The 16,446-nt window shown below is 55.8% G+C and overlaps 1 protein-coding gene across 1 annotated transcript; it reads left to right on the top strand.

The window, feature by feature from the left end:
- Positions 1–785: 785 nt before the first annotated feature.
- ISM2 (isthmin 2) lies at positions 786–14,523 on the top strand. The gene is made up of 6 exons (XM_032188849.1): positions 786–923; positions 10,908–11,168; positions 11,477–11,861; positions 12,656–12,796; positions 13,482–13,559; positions 13,977–14,523. Exons 1-6 carry the CDS (start codon positions 786–788, stop codon positions 14,492–14,494), a joined length of 1,521 nt encoding a protein of 506 aa, XP_032044740.1. The 3' UTR covers positions 14,495–14,523.
- Positions 14,524–16,446: the final 1,923 nt, after the last annotated feature.

Below are 16,446 nucleotides of genomic sequence, written 5' to 3'. Positions count from 1 at the left end.
TCTCGCATGGGACGCTTGACCTCACATCTGTCTTGCAGGCTGGGGCTGGTTTGAAACACTTCCTTCCATTTGTCCCGGCCCCAAGTTTGTACGCAGCAGATGTCAGCGCTGGGGAGGGACGGGAAGGAGTTTGGGGTCCTGCTTTGGGCTGGGGGTGCGGGCAGGGCCCCGGGGGCTGTGAGGGGGTTTGTTCGTCTCCTTTCCCCAAGGGGTTGCTCCCCGGAGGGCTGCTGACCCCCTGCCCCCCAGAAAGCAGCCCCGCACCCTTCCTGGGGGCCGGGCCCTGCGCCTGGAGCCCCCTTTGGCGAGCCCCGGGGCCGGGCCGTGCCCGGGGGAGGCTGCGGGAGGCCCGGGCCTGCCCCGGCCGCTCCCGGCCCCCAGGGGTCCCCCCCTCGGTGCCGGGGGGGAGCGGAACAAAGAGCCCCGGGCCCGGCCCGGCGGCGGAACGGGGGAGCAGCGAGTCCGGTGGGGGAGGAGGGAAGGCGATGAGGCTGCCGCCGGGATTAGCACGGGGGGTGGGGAGGCGAAGCCCTCTCCTCCCCCGGCCCCCCCCCGCCCGCACACGGGGCGCTGCAGCCATCCCGCAGCATCGGCGGCACCGGCAGGCGAGCCCCGAGCGTGCTCGGCCGGCGGCGGGAGGGAGCCCTGCGCTTTTTTGGGGGGGTTATTTCTCTGCCTTTTTTTTTTTTTTTTTTCCCCCTTTCCCGAGAAGGGACGGCCCCGGCGGCGGCCGGCCGTGCCCGGCGGGGTGCGCGCCGAGCCCGAGCCGTGCCGAGCCGGGCGGGATGCCGCTGGTCAGGGGGAAAGTGGTGCTGCTCCTCGGCTTTGTCTTCCTGACAACCCTGCTGGCCGCCGTGAGGGGGCTGCCCGTCAGGAGGCAGCGCGGCAGCAGCCCGAGGGAGAGGAGCCCCAAGCTGGCCGAGGTGAGGGGGCGGCGGGGGTCGGGGGAGGGGGGTCCCCGGGCTCCCATCTGGGGAGGGGAGCCCGGGGCCGGCGGGGCTGGAGCCCGTCCTGGAGCCCTTCTCTGGAGAGCTCGGCAGGCAGGGCTGTGCTCCCAATGCCCCCTCAGGAATGCTGCCGCTGGAAGGGCTGCCCGGGCACGGTGACACCGGCTGAGCGATGTGCGGGGAGCCGCGGGGTCGGTCCGCGGCGCAGGGGGCTGGGGCCGTGCCCTGCTGCAGCGCCCCGCGGTGCTGAGCCCCCGGGAGCCACTCCGGCAGCTCCTCGCAGCACGGCAGGAAAGCAACAAGTGTGGAAACGCATCTGCTGCACGGGGAGCCAAACTGAGACAGCGAACAGAGGGGCACGGGCTGAGTGCAGCCTGCTGTGGTCCCGGCTGCTGCGGGGAGCAGGAGATGCAGGCAGGAGCCGCGGGGATGCTGCATGGCACAGCACTGCTAACGCCACGTCGGTGCTGCTTGGGAAACTTCAAGCAGAAGTGTAGACGCCACCAGGGAGATGCCAGGCTGGACGTGCTCGGGCTGCTGGGCTGCAGAGTAGGGGTGTATCCGTGAAATCTGCAAAATGATCGCGGCCACGTTGCAGAAGGGGCCACGAGCGATGGGCAGGGACAGCCAGCGCGTTATGGGGTGGTGCGGGTCCCCGCAGCAGGACCCTGAGGGCTGCCTCAGGTCGGTGTTTATCCAACATCTGCAGCCGCGTGGAAAGTGGGGAGAGCTGCTCTCAGCACCAGCATGTAAATGGTTCTGAATGGGGAGCGTTGTGCGGCGGGCCAAAGATCACATCGGTACGTACACAGCAGAGCCTCTGTCCTCTGGACCTGCGCTTCCTGCAGAAATACAAACATCAAACGAGTTTGTAGGCACGGGCTGCAGGGCGGCGGTTCAGCCCAGGAACAAGAAGGACGAGGAGACGGAGGACTCCTCCCAGGGTCTGTCACTGCTCCCGTCCCTCCTTTCCGTGCACCCCTCTGGGCTCGGGCATCCAGCTGATGCAGTGGGCAGAAGGCAGCAGGCATCGTTGCATGCATTGGCCACGTTTTGGGAGGAAATCCTCTGTTTCTGGTGCATGTGGGGACGAATTTGGAGTAGCCAAGCGGACAGCACGAGCGCAGCAGTATGGTGGTTAGAAAAAAAAAGCCGGAGTGATTTTGGGTCATATGCACAGATGGTTCATGTTGCAAAGCTGATAGGTCCTGTCTCTATGGCAGCAGGGCAACCACATCTGGAGTATTGGTTACGTTATGGGTAATGCCCTGCAGATGTGGGCAGAGGGAAGGGGGCCTGGGGAAGCAAAGAAGTGACGGCGCAGAGCAGATAGACGATCAAAACGATTAAACAATTACCTAACATTCACTTACTCTAATTTAGCATCTTTCTTTAAAGCAAACATTTTTCCCCTGTTTAAACTTTAATGGGATTTTTTTATAAGCTGTACTGAGCCTCGCAGTTGCCCTTCTGTACTAAAACAATTGAGAAAAATTAAAAACATTAAGGCTATCATCAACTTTTTGAGTTAGAAAGTTTTCTAATTGCAGGAAGGACTGAGGAAGCATGCTTTGTCTGTGGGTGATGGCCTTGTGGCTATGTCCCAAAGTCCTGTACCTCAGTAAGGATCTGCCACTTCCAGCCTTTACAAAACGACCAAGCACTTGCATTTCCTCTGCTGTGATACTGTGCAGAAAAGCTTTGCCCTAATTACCTGAGTCCAGCACAAGCAACAGATTTAGCAAAAGTATTTTTTATTTCTTCAGTCTCTTTGGCAGTTGAAAAGGCAGCTGAAAGTTGAATACTTTCTCCCCAAACTAAGACTGAAAATCTAACGAGAGAAGACATCCATTAATTGTGAGGCTTCTTGACTGTTTCAGAAGGCTACAGGGGCTCCAAAGAAGCAGACAAGTGTACAGCAGGGCTTTCGGAAGTGCTTTTGCAGGCCAGATGCGTCCCTCTCTGACTTGGGCAGATGTGCAGCAGGTCCAGGCGGTGACACAGGCCAGCAGCTCTTCACAGCTGGATAACAGTGCTTGGAAAAGCTTGCATCCCCTGTGTGACAAGGGACAGCTCTTCACATTGCTTAATGCTTTGTTTATTTATGAAGTCAGGGCATTTAAATGCAAAATATGTTTTGATAAACTCCCTGGGTTTCAAAATATTGGCTTTCAGCATTGCTAATAGATGTTTGGCTTCTTTCTGGTGATACAAACCAGTTCTCGTGCTCTTCCAGTAAATACAAAATAAATGATGCTCTAGCACACTAGAAAGGCAAGCACTGGAAGGGATTAAAACTGCATTCAGATACACCCACTTAAATAGCTGTGCACAGAAATACCAGTAACAGTGACAGCAGTGCTGGCGCTGGTAGCAAGCATCCCAGCAGTGGCACCATGCTGTGGTGCCAAACCTGGCTCCGATGGGCTTGCCGGGGGCTGCCAGCTGCCCCCCATGCTGCTGGGGGGCTGCAAGGTGGAAATCCAGGCCAGGGCTTGCCGTTGGGGTTCCCCTGGTCTGAGGCTGCAAGCCGGCTGCTCGGATAAGAGGTAAGGGACAGCAACAAAAGAAACACCAGGCTTTGCATGAGGGCTGCGTTTGGCCGCAGCACCTGGCGGGGCTGGCGCCTGGCCCGTGAGAATTAAGGGAGGGAGAACAGAGCTTATTATTTACTGGTTGCATGGGCAGCGAGAGTGGCAAAGGGAAAGAAAGTTTAAAACCAAGTGCCGGGGATGCTGGGGGAGGCTGCAGGGGGTTGCTGGGCCCGGGAGCCCCGGGCCGTGCGGTGCGGCTGGGTCAGTAGCAGAGGCTGGGTCAGTAGCAGAGTCGCTCTGCCTGCGGATGTGCTTTTTACCTTTTCATTTCTTCAGCAATTAAGCGTTCTTGTCCCTGGCTTTGTCCTTGGCGGAGGTCGGATTTGCGGGTACAAAACGTGCACTGAAGCATCCTTCCGCTCTGAAAGGGCCTCTTTGTGCGCGGGGAGGTACTTTACCCTTTGTAGCAAATTTCCTTTTGAGAAGTGCCAAATTATCTTAGTCAACACAGTTGAAAACCCTCCCGCCCTGGGGCTGAGTCAGGAGCGCAAACAATGGGGAGCGGGTGTAGGGAAGCTGCTCGACAAGGGGGCTCCTTCCCCTCTCACCACACACATGGGTCTGCTGCGGTCCCATTGTGGGAATCAAAGGGGTTCCTGTAAAAGGCACATGTAAGGGAAGGGATTAGGCAGAAATCACTCCACAGGGCATTGCCCGGCCCTCTGGCTTCCCAGCTGGAGCAGCCGTTCCCAGTCAGCCAGGCACCCCTTGGGAAGCGCTCCCCTTTATTTGCTCCCAGTCAGCAGTGGCCAAAAGCTCCCCAGCAGCTGAAACCGGGGCTGAGCACCAGCCAGGATAGGGGAAGGGTGTCGGGCTCTTGCAGACCTTCTTAAAGACAGATCAGGTGGGAATATTGTGCCTCAGCCACGGTCCCTTCAAGCCCAGCTGCAAACAGAAGCGAGGCAGTGTGGTGCGTGCACCAGGGAGTTACAGCTGCTGTGCTTGTGTCAGTGTCTTGGGGCAGGGAGTGGGAAATGGAGCCTTCTGCTTCCCATGGCATCGATAAATATTCTTCCACTGAGGATAATTCCCAGGTCAGACACCCGGACGCTTCCCATAGGGAAATCTGTGGCCATGACAGCAAGGTGCACTGCTCCAGCCTCCTGAGCACTGCCTCAATTCTCATTGAAAATGCTGGAGCTTGTAGCCAAGGAGCAGGGAAGAGACGGCAGCAGTGTTTCTGTGTAAGAATGTTTCTGTTTCAGACAGAAGCTTGTAAAAACACAAGGACATCATTATTAATAGAACATTTCTTTTCGCAGGGCACCTTCATTAGGCTATGAGGTGCTTTGACATGGCCAGCTGTAACCATCAGGCTGCACGGTGTGTTTCAGAGCTGCTCAGTTTTTGTGCCTTCCTTGCACGTTGGGACTCCTGGGGCTCCTCTGGGAAGCTGTTTGGGGCTTATCTGAGAAGCTGGTCGGTACTTAAGAGATAACGCCAAGAGGACAGTGACCCACATGCCTGTGAGTCCCGGGTGGCTTCGGTGTGAAGGGCACCGGCTGTGGATTGCTTTAGTCTCCAGGGGAAGGACACGGCTTCAAAGGGAACAAAATGCAGTAAATTCCTCCCGGCTATTGCCGCCTTCTGCTGGTCTCTGGCACAGCTGGACAGATGCAAGGCCAGGATCCAGCTGCACGCAGCCTGGTCGCTGTGGTGGGGTTCTCACCGGGGACTAGAAGCTGCTGGCTGGCCCGGTCTGGGCTGCGAACACGTCCTGAGCTGGGGCAGCCTTCATCGTGTGACAAAGAGCACAGCAGGAGCCTGGCAAGGGGATGCTGCCCTGCAGGTGCTCCTCCATCCCACCCCGTGGTGGTGCGCGCTTTGGGACAAGTGCTGGTGGGTCTGGGGATGATGCAGGGTGATGGCTGGGGTCTTCCCTTGCAGTGGGTGGCTGGCTTTGAGCTGGTTCCTCCAATTTTTCTCTTTGGGAAAAAGAAACCCAGGCAGCTTGGCAGGAGCCATGGGACATTGGGTGGGGGGTGGGAGGGACGGGGGGCACTGGCTTTTCTGTGTTTGGGGGGTTTTGGTTTCACGGCTTTTCCCGGGCTGCAGTGGTGGCAGAGGCAGCAGCTGGAGCAGTTGGAGGGCTGCGGTGTGCAGGCTGACAAATGTACATCATTAGCTGGGACAAGTTAATGGTTACTGGAGCACGTGGGTTTTAGAGCTGGAACAAGTTAACAGCAACTCAGGCAGATGCATTAAGAGCTTACGCGTATTACAGCTCAACTATGTTAACAGAAAACATGTGCCCGAGCAAGGGGCTTTGCCTGAGAGCACCAGAGGGTACGTCTGTGTGTCTGTCCCCCTCTCTGCATGGTCCCTGTGGGGCCCTGGTGCCGCACCCACCGCCGCGCTGCGTCACGTGTGGCGGGGTTTGTCTGCATCCCTCCAGGGAGGCAGGCGGGGAGGAGAAGCTGAGCCATGGTAGCCTTTAGGGGGACCTTCCTCAGGTCTTGGCTTCGTGTCACGAGAAGCCTGGGAAGTTGGCTGAGGCCACCATGGGCACGTTTCAGGTCCAGGTGCCCGCAGAAGAGCCTGCTGCAGGGTCTGGGCTGTGCGGCTGTGGACGTGTGGTGAGGAGTGCCGAGGGCACCCCGGCCGCCCTGCTCTGGGCCTCGCACACAACCAGACCGTGTCCCTGCCCCTCGCAGCGCTGCGTGCTGGTGGTTCTCCGTGCTGTGCTGTCTTCCACGCCGGGGCCGGCTGTGCCTCCAAGACAGCACAGTCCCAGAGCTTGGAAAGAGTTTTGAGATTGCAGCTGTCGCAATCGTGAAATAACTGAGAGACACGAGGAAGCCTTTGATGCTGCCTCCTGCAGCTCCCTGCTCAGGACGATTGGGTTGCGGCCATTTAGAAGAGTGTTTCCTCATGATCTGAATTATTTTGATAACTGCGTGAAAACTATAATCGTGGGGGTGTAACAATGACCCACACAGCTCATGGTTTGCTGCCAGCTCCTACTGGCCTGTCATAAACAGGATCTGCCCACAGCAGAACGACAGCCAGTGGCTTATCTACTCCGCAAGCACTTGCAGAGCTCTCCCAAAAGGTAAAGGGAGCTGCTCGTGTCTTTATTTAAAAAAACAAACAAAACAAAAACAAAGGAAGAACTTGTGTGAGTTGGTGGACGAGTGAGGGGAGCAGCAGGGAGATCTCGGTCCTGGGCTTTACCTGCACCACAGCCCTTTGCTGGTGGTGTCTGGCACCCGGGCAGAAGAAGAGGAGGAGCTGGAGGTGTCCCCTGCCTTACATTGCAGAGGCAGAGTGGCATGTTGAATTTGATGGAATAAGATGGAATATGTTGATGTTCCCTACTGTTAAATGTTTATTTTAAGGAGACCTAAGAGTGTTACTTGTTAGTAATGTAATAACCTCCCCCTTCACCCACTCCGGCCAGCAAAAGCTGTTCTGAGCCTTTCTACAGATGCCCTGACTGAGACCTGGGAGCTGCTCCAGCCAGGATGGGCTTCCCTCTGAATCCATCAGCCTGCACCCCTGTGCTTGGCAGCTCTATATCAAAAGCTTGTCCTGGAGTTGTTCCTGCCTGGTTTCAGTCTAAAACTTAAAAAAAAAAAAAAAAAAAAAAAAAATCTGGAAAGTTTTCTCCAGATCTTTGCAGCTCATTTGTATAAATACGGAGGGAAAAGTTTTATTTACAAAAAAAAAAAAAGTCCCAATTTCTGCTTTGTAGTTTACTGCTCCATAAGCAGGCAGGTTTGCAGCAGAGTGCAGGGTGGATTTTATAGTGTTGGAGGGAGCTTGGAGGAAAGAGTAGGAAGACACTTGTGTAGACTCTGTTCAGGAAATGATAAATACTTCTGGTTGGGTTCTTGTTTCAGTAAAGCCATTCAAAAGAAACAATACAAGCAGTAATGATTAAGCAAGAAAAAAACACATTCCTTATAATTATAGCCCACAGTGCAACACCAGCCTTTAGCAAGCACATCATTTTCTTCACTGCAGTGTTAACGAGCCCAAAGCACAACCTGGACGTTGCCTCTGACCTGACTCCCATGTGCCCAGGTTTCAAGCTGAACGAGTTTATGTTCCTGGTAATTGGCTCAGGGCAGATGTGGGTGGAAGCGATGCACAGGCTGTGGTGATGCTTCGCTCCCCGGGGAGCTGACTCAAGCATGCTTGGCTTGGGCTTAGCCCTGTAACGAAGAGCAGCTCCGCTCGGCGATGCGTGGAGCTGCAGAGAGCGCTGCCAGTGGGTTTAAGTGCTGAGCCCTGGCAGCTTTCAGTGCCTGCAGAGATGCCGAAGAACATGTGGGGAGGACAAGTATCGGTGATTATTGGTGGCAGCAAAGTTGTGTCCCTGGTTGTCATAGGACAGCCCAGCACAGGGACTGATCTGTTGATACTTTCAGGTTTTTAAAATGCTGTAGGGTCTGAGATCTCGCATCTCTAATCATTTTTATGTCAGAGCTGCGGTGTGTGAATGTCATTCTTGTGGTTTCTTAACACAGGCTTAGTTCAGAGTCTCAGAGAAGTTTATAGCCAAGCTGCATATTTTAAGACCAGAGGAAATAATCAGATCTCCAAGTTTTTTCCACAGCACAGATGCTGTACATATGCGTTGATGGTACCTTGTGTTGGACTGTCTCCACAAGAGATATTGCCACTTTCCTTGTTAGCTTGTTCCTGTGGTTAGTCACCTACAGTGTTAAAAGCATGGTCCTTATTTTTCAGTTGAATTTGTCTGGCTTTGACTCACAAATGTTGGTTCCCATTATGTGTTTCTGTTCTAGATTAAGGAGTCCCTGGTGCCTGATGGATTATTTCCTTAAAGAACCAGGAAATCAAGTCATCGCTTTATCTTTTTAACCTGACAAACAAATTGAATTGGACAACTCTTTCACTGGAAAAATCTCTACATCCCTTGGAATGGTTTTGCAGCTGTTCTCTTCGTCATCTTCAGATTTTGAAGCAACTTTAGTAGAGGTGTTCAGACTAGAAATGGGAAAATATCAGCCTTCAGTCTCCATAGAAAAGATACGTGGCCTTGCCTACACCTTTCCCATACACCTCGTTACCCCTTTCCTGTACAAAACAGGCCTGGCACCGTGTGAATTGCTGACGAGTTCCTTCCACTTCCTAACATCTTTGCTGAGTTTATGCCCTGAAGTGTTTAGGTGGCCCTACATGCGGGAGAGCCTGGACTGCTTGGGAAGGGCTCCAGGCAGCGTGCTCTCTGCTTCTGGTGTTTGGTGGCAATCGTGCTTTCCTGGTGGTGGAAGGAGAGGGGAGCTGTTGACTGTGCGGTGGTTTACTGATGGCCAGGTTTGGCCCAGAGAGGAGAAGCTGTGTGTGACCTCATGCACACAAACCCCATGCAAAGCCTCAACAGAGCCTTCAGATCATTTTCACTCCAGACAGCCAAGCTCTTCTTTTTTTGTGAGCTAATGCACCATAATAGCTCAGCTCCAGGCCTGACAGCCTTATCCAGCTGTTGCTTAGGCAGGGCTGAGAGGAGGGTGAGTGTTGTGGAGGGACATCTTTTTGCGGTCAGGAGGGACATCTTCTGATGTAGGGCCAAGTTTTAACCCAGCAAAGCCTCAGAGCAATGCACGTGTTGGGATGAGGGAAAGGCTGGGTACCCGCTGCAGTGACTTGTCACCAAAGGAGTTACTCCTGGGACACCCTGCCCTGCAGAGCCCACGTGAGTAGTGGCAGCCCTTCAGCAGCTATGGGGCCGGGAAGCTTTTTGTGGAAGAGCTGGAGGCATGCATGGGGTCAGCTGGAAGTGAAATGGAGAACTAATTGCTCCTTGCCAGGGGTGCAGCTCGGTGGGGGTCACCCATGGGGGCCACCCAGGGCAGACACCCACAGGGGCCTTTGTGCCCCCAGAGGATCTGGAAGCAAAGCTCTGCCCGCCCGGTAACACTCTCACAGCCAGTTCCCCTGTGGCAGTTTTACATTTTCCCTGTGGGAACAGCACTCTGAATTTCTTGAGCTTGTTTGGGCGTAAAATCTGAATTAGGCACTGAGGGTAAGTTTGGAGACTTGGAGTCTGTTCCTGGCTCAGTCACTGTGACGTCCTTGGGTGAGCTCAGATCTCATTGCTAGAGGAGACCTCACTTTCCATGTGTATTAAATTTGGGTCATCTGTGAAACGAGCTTACCAAGCCCCGTTAAGCTTGTTGCAAATTACGCACAAGTGTCTGTTGGCTGAGTGTGCTGTTGGCTGTGCTTGCACAGGGGCTGCGTTAGGCACATGCAGCTGGGAGCAAGCCCAGTGCTAGTGACGGTGCTGTGTGGCCAGTGCTCACCAATGCCCAGGACACAGCCGGCTGTCCCCCTGTGTCCCTGGAACGGCTTGCACTGCGATGTTCCTCTCCCCCAGGAGGCACCAGCTCTGTGCTGTGGCCAGGAGCAGCACAGGGAAGGTTTGGGGTGTCCTACTGCAGCATGCCCCAACGTAGGGTGACGAAGGGCCTGACACAAGAGGAGAGCTGGCAAGGAGCTGGGGCAGAGCCAAGCATCTTTCCCGTGAGTTGTTCCCCAAAAACACTTGGACAGGGAGGGCAGAGGGCTCTGTCTCTGCCCCATTTGCCTTGCACCCTGCGGTGCTGGATGAGAGAAGGGAGCCCCAAAGGCTCCTCCTGGGCACAACCTCCCTGCTTCCCGCAGCCCTCTCTCCTCAGGGCCCATCTGGTGAAGTCTGTCACAGGCTCTGCCCTGCATCCAGCCCGCTCTGGTCAGCAGCCAAGGGCCCAGCAGTGTCCCTGCTGCTCTTTTCCCTCCCCCAGGGACAGGGGGGCGCAGGCTTTGATGTGCGGGCACAGGGCTGGGGACAGGCTGTGTGTGCTCATGAGAGCCTGGCCGGGCTCCAGCTGCCTTTGAAGTGCTCCAGTGATCAGGATGAAAGGGAGGGGAGTCCTTCCCCAAACCATCTGGCTCTAATTGCAGGTAGAAATGCCTCTCCGCATCCCCCGTGGGGAGGGGCACGCCGCGCTCTTCGTTAATCTCGCCGCTCTCGTCTGGGCTGGTGCAGAGGGCGAGAGCTTGGGAACAAAAGGGAGTTTCAGCCAGAAATAGACGCTGCTGGCAGAGATGTTGGGGCTTCGGGCACTTCTGTGCCCCGTGTGGAGCCACAGGGCCCCAGGGGCCTTCCTAGAGACACCCGTGCCACGGGGGGGCTTTGCCAGTTGTTCCCATCTCCAGTTTCCATCCCTCTGCCTCACGCCCTTCTGTGCCAGCACGGAGATGAGGGACGTGGGGACACGAGGCCAGCCCAGCCATTCACAGCCAAGGGTCCCTGCCAGCTCCTGCCAGCTCCCCCCTTTGCTCGGCAGCCACCACCTTCAGGAGGTGCCTGTGCAGGCGAGGGACCCATCCTCACAGCCTCTTCCCTCTGCAGGTCTCTGCCTCATCCAACCCCCGTGCTGCCGGGGACGAGGAGCTGCCACCATCGGGCAAGGCGCGGGGCCTGCGGCGGAGCGGGCAGGCGGGCCCACGGCGGCACCGGCGTCGTGGAGCTGCTCAGCAGGTGGCGAGGAGCCCGGCGGTGCCCCAGCCCGGCGGTGCTGGCCGGGAGGAGAGCCTGCCCTTTGTGCTGGACCTGCAGAGCTTGCCCGGGCTGGCCAACGTCGACCTGAGTGCCCAGAATCCCAACATCCAGGTGGGGAGCGGGGCTGGGTGGGATGGGTTGGGCTCTCCACAGCCTGATTTGAGTCCCTGACAGGAAAACTTCTGAAAGCAGGGTCTGTTTCTGTGGCTCTGCTGTTTGGGTGACCGCCAGACCCCCCTGGCCAGCCTACTGAGCTGCCACAAGCAGCACCTCCTGCTTTGCCCCTGCTCAGCCCCTCCAGATGAGATGACCTCTCGTGCTGGTGTTTGTGGAGTCAGCACACAGGTGGTCCCTGTGCCAGGGGACATCCTGTGGCCAGGGTCGTTGTCTCACTGCTCTGCCTTGTGTCTGGCTTCCAGGTGACCATTGAAGTGGTGGATGATCCTCAGGCTGAGATGGAGATGGACTTGTTGAAGGAGACAAGCAATGACTGGTCCTTGACATCGTCTGAGTGGCTGTCCCACAAGGACCTCTTCTGGCCTCTTTTCTGGGAATACACTGACCCCACTGAGGAAGAAGAGGAGGAGGAGGAAGAGGAGGAAGAGGATGACAATCTGGATGTAGGGGACAGGGAGGAGGAGGAGGAAGAGGAAGAGGAGGAAGAAGAAGAGGAGGAGGAGGAGGAAGATTACCCAACAGCAGACTATGAGGAGGAGGAATCCATGCTCAGTGGAGTAGGAGGTGACTGGGACCAGCGGTGGGCTAGGCAGAAGAACTGGATCTTTAAGGAAAAATATAATTATGGTGAGTCCTCTCAAGCATGAGCAGCAGCACCTGCCCTGCAAACCATCGCTGTCCTCCCCTGCCTGGCTTGACTGCAGCCCTATCTCACTGTAGGATGGGCACCCGAGGACCAGAGCATGCTTGTGCTCAGCTCCTGTTAGAAAATAAGCAGGGACACCAGGGGGCACGGGCAGCACCTGGCTGGGGTTGCCAGCAGCCTGGCACGCCAGCTTCACAGCGGGAGTTTCCCTTGTGTGTCATCAGACAAAGCGTGGGCTCCAGCAGACATGTTCAGACTAGAAATATGGTGCAAATGTTTAGCTGTGAGTGCTGCTGCCCTTGTAACAGTTCTCTGAGGTGACACCAGAGCCAGAAACCTCTGCTGCAGGCCTGAGCATCTCCCAGGAGAAGTACTGCAGAGGTTAGATGCAGGGGCCAGTGGGTGGGCAAGTCAGGGGAGCACAGCACAGCTCCTGGAGCTTCCCATCCATGAGTGTGTAAGCAGACAGCTTTTGCTGGCAGCATTGTGGTTGTGGGGTCAGGCAGGTCCAGTGAGGACGGGGATGGGCAGTGATGCCCAGATAGGTCACTACAACCATGAGCAAGGCTGTGAGAATGAGAGCCTTTGCCTGGGGGCTGCCAGCAAGGGCAGGGTTGGCCCTTGGCACCATGTAGCCAGACACCTCTGGGTAGCCCTGTGTCCCCATAAATTGCATCTCAGGGGCAGGACAGAGCTGAGGGTGGCTGCTGGCTCCCCTCCTGCTGAGACTTTCTGCAAGGTTCATCCCTCTCTGCCTGTCCCATGCCATGTGCAGACTATGAAGATGAGGAGGAATGGAGCCCATGGTCCCCTTGCAGCATCACCTGTGGCAGTGGCAACCAGAAGAGGACCCGGTCCTGTGGCTATGCCTGCACAGCAACAGAGTCAAGAACCTGCGACCTGCTGCGCTGCCCTGGTAAGCCCCCAGCCATCCCAGTGCTCGAGCACCCTTGGAGCACTGTCCCATCCCAGTGTGGGTTTGTTCCCCTGCTGCAACTGGGTTTGGGGCACCATGGGGAGGGAGAGAGGCACAGGGAGCAGGCTGTGCCCAGGGCAGGGACATTCATGGCAAACAGGCCAGTGAGAGGACCCTTGTTCCCAAAAATGGGAACAGGCCCAGATTTCAAGTGCCAAGTCCATCTTCTCCAGGGTGTTGCTCATGGTTCAAGAGCTAGTTGCGTTGGATGTGCTCTGGGCTAATGAACGTGGGTGCTTGTTTCTATGAAGAAGCTCTGGTGAGGACTCATGGCTCCACAGGCAGTTGTGTGAAGCCCAGGGATGGTGGAGCTGGAGCCCAGCTCCACATGCAGCTCCTCGCACCTCTCTCACAGGGAGTCTGAAATCCAGTCCCAAATCTTACAGAAAGCCAGCTCCATCCGCTGGGATTTGTATAAGCCCTGGGCCTGGGCCCTCTTGGCCCAGTCTGTCCTGCATGTCTTCCTCATGGACCCTCCTCGCAGACACAGGGCCTTGTCACCAAAGCAGTGGAGGGAGAGGTGCACTTTGGAAGGAAACCTGAGATTCAGCCCATCTCTTTTCATTTCTTTCTTTCTTTTTTTTTTTTTTTTTTCTTTTTTTTTTCTTTTTATTTCCCTCTGAAGGAGCAGAGGGAGAAATGGTCTTCCCCACAGAGGAGACTCCTTTCAGAAGTGACAACACCACGGATCTGTTCAACTCGGGTAAGCCCCTGCCTCGTCCCCACACTGGGGCCTGGGTGCTTTCATGCAAAACCCTGTGGGGAGATGCAGCTGGTGGGGAGGGCAGTGCCAGGGGCTCCTGGGTCCAGGTCCAAACCTCAGTCCTGTCACTGCCATGTGTAGGCTGGTGGTAGAAGCCAGCAATGGTGGGATGCCCAGTGACTCCCACAGCCTGCTAGGACGTGGTGGACATGGTCTTACTCCATGGCACACTGGCTGAAGCCAGCCTGAGGCTCACACTCCTGCAGCTGCCCCATGGTGGGATGCTGCTGTCCTTCCCCTCCTAGGGAGCTTGGTGGCTTTGCCAAGGGTTTGAGGGTTCTCCTGGTGGGACTGGCGAGCGGTGGTGGGGCAAAGAGGCGTGCTCGTGCCCTCACCCTCTCACTGCCTCTCCCCCAGACGTGGACAGCTGCGAGAAGTGGCTGAACTGCAAGAGCGACTTCCTCACCAAGTACCTCAGCAAGGTGCTGACGGACCTGCCCAGCTGCCCCTGCTCCTACCCGCTGGAGGCCGTTTACAGCGCCGTCAACCTGCGGGACGAGAGGCAGGGGAAGAGCTTCCGCTGGCGGGATGCCAGCGGCCCCAAGGAGCGCCTGGACATCTACAAGCCAACGGCGCGCTTCTGCCTGCGCTCCATGCTCTCGCTGGACAGCACGACGCTGGCGGCCCAGCACTGCTGCTATGACGAGCACACCCGCCTCATCACCCGGGGCAAGGGTGCCGGCGTCCCCAACCTCATCAGCACCGAGTTCTCCCCAGAGCTGCACTACAAGGTGGACATGCTGCCCTGGATCCTCTGCAAGGGCGACTGGAGCCGGTACCATGCCGTGCGGCCGCCCAACAACGGGCAGCGGTGTGCCGACAACCCGGCCGAGGAGGAGTACCTCTCCCAGCTGCAGGAGGCCAAGGAGTACTAGCTGCAGCCATGATGGGAGGAGACACGAGGCCACGGGGCCACCGTGCACCCGGCTGCTGACAGGTCCTGCCCCAGCCCATACTGTGAGGGCTGGAACCATCGCTCGTGCATCCTTTCTGAGCCCCAGCCCTGCTGGCAGGCTCCTTGTGGGGCTGCGAGGAGCACAAGGGTCTCGTCTCGATTTGTGAGGGCACAGGAGTGTCAGTGTGTCACCCCTGCTGTGCCACCTGGGGCAGATCCCCCTCTGCTACTCACCTGTGGGCAGTGCAGAGCTGAGGTGCAGGGGGCAGGAGGTGGTGGCCAGTGTCAGGGGAAAAGGGCCTGCTTGCGAGCAGAGCTTGGGAGTATGCAAGGCAAAAGGATGGCTGTGTGGGCTCCCGTGGCAAGATCACCTTGCCTCTGTGGTTTTAGCTGTCAAAGAGAGCACTCAGTGCCAGAGCTTGAATGAAGGTGGACCTCAGAAGGAGATCATCATGGGGAAATGCCACAGGGCTGCACTGAACCCCCTCAGAGCTCAGGGGAGCAGGGTGGCAGCACTGGTGCAAGGCCCATCACCAGCCCTGCTCTGCATCTCAGCTCCCCAGTGGGTTTCCGTGCTTGGGAGTGACTGTAACATGGCCCAGCAGAAAGTCCTACATTTCCCTCCCACAGCAGCCAAGCCATCACTTGTGCCATTGCTGGAGAGGAGCAAAAATCACTGAGCCAAGTTCCTCATGGCAAATGGGGAAAAGTCACCACTGGGAGCACCCAGCATTGTCCCCTTTCTAGTCTGCTGCTCACCTCTCATCCTTCTCCGTGCTGTTTGCCCAAATCCTCCACAAGAGGCAGCCCAGAGAAAGCAAGTCCTGGTCACATCCTGCTGCTCTCCAGGCTTGCCAGGCAAGCAAATGTGGCTCCAAATGAGCAAGGAACACAATGGTTCATAATATCAATACACGGTGTCTACAGATTTTGACACTCTCCATTGCCACTTTGGTGTTGCCTGTTTTTTTTCCAGCTTTTCATAGATCCTTGGCAGTTTCTCCTATCCTATTTTGGGGTGCTTTCAAGCTCCCAAACTTCCCACAGAGAAACAGAGCTGAGCACTTTTATCTCTGGACATTCAGTAGTTGAACATGGCTGAAGCTGTTCGCTGCTTTCATTTAGCAAGCTTTATGAATCAGAGGAAATAAAAGAGTAAGTCAAGCAACTGAATGGAGTCATTTCTAAACTAGAGATTTCAACAAAGGCAGTTGTTTATTCCATCATGCCTTTTGTGCAGAACACTGTTAGACCAAAAAGTGTCTGTGTCGGTTCAGATGGCCTTGGGTTGACTGTCCTGTGCTAATTCTGTTCTTCTTTCAGGAGCCTTCTCCAGCGTGAGTGAGCAGCCATAGTCAGAGAGCTCCTTGGGCAGTCTTTCTAGGACTATCTTATATAAATTGAGTATCTGTTGATCCTTTTGTTTTGGTCACTAGTAGAATATTGCATCCATGGTCATCAGTACGTAGGACTTCATTATTGGCAGAACAAAAGTATTAATGAAGTTACTGCTGCATTACTCTTGTTTAGCTATTATTCCATACTCGTAGCCACCAAACCTGGTTATGGGTACTATCAAAACATAATCAGGTACAGCCCCTTTTCCAAAATGCATGCAGTCAAAAATGAAAAGTATTATGTAAAAAACAAGAAGGAAGATTAAAACCAAATGGGCATGAATGGTGACCCAGACCCTGGTAAATTTTCATTACCATTACATTCTCCCTAGAAAAAGTGGTCATTTGCTCCCTAGCTTCTTATAAAGAGTTCACGAGGAGGTGGGCAAGAGGGGTTGGCAGTGATAATGGCAGGTGGGTTCTGGGAGCCTGGGACTTGTGCAAGGAGGCTCACCAGCAGACACGGAGGTGTTTGTACTGGAAGCAAACAAATCAAGTGGCTGAGGCTGTGGAAGGACGAGCTTGTTGCCTTCTG

Source organism: Aythya fuligula, chromosome 5 (assembly GCF_009819795.1).
Source record: "Aythya fuligula isolate bAytFul2 chromosome 5, bAytFul2.pri, whole genome shotgun sequence".
In the NCBI taxonomy this organism is placed as follows: Eukaryota; Metazoa; Chordata; class Aves; order Anseriformes; family Anatidae; genus Aythya; species Aythya fuligula.
Note: the sequence above shows the minus strand (reverse complement) of the source record. Positions and strands in the feature narration are given on the sequence as shown.

Bases quoted from the DNA above. Each gene is read 5' to 3' on its own strand.
- ISM2 (XM_032188849.1), top strand. From the start codon at position 786: ATGCCGCTGGTCAGGGGGAAAGTGGTGCTGCTCCTCGGCTTTGTCTTC. The intron at 924-10,907 runs GTGAGGGGGCGG...TTCCCTCTGCAG, and splicing joins GGAGCCCCAAGCTGGCCGAG to GTCTCTGCCTCATCCAACCC. The intron at 11,169-11,476 runs GTGGGGAGCGGG...TCTGGCTTCCAG, and splicing joins CCCAGAATCCCAACATCCAG to GTGACCATTGAAGTGGTGGA.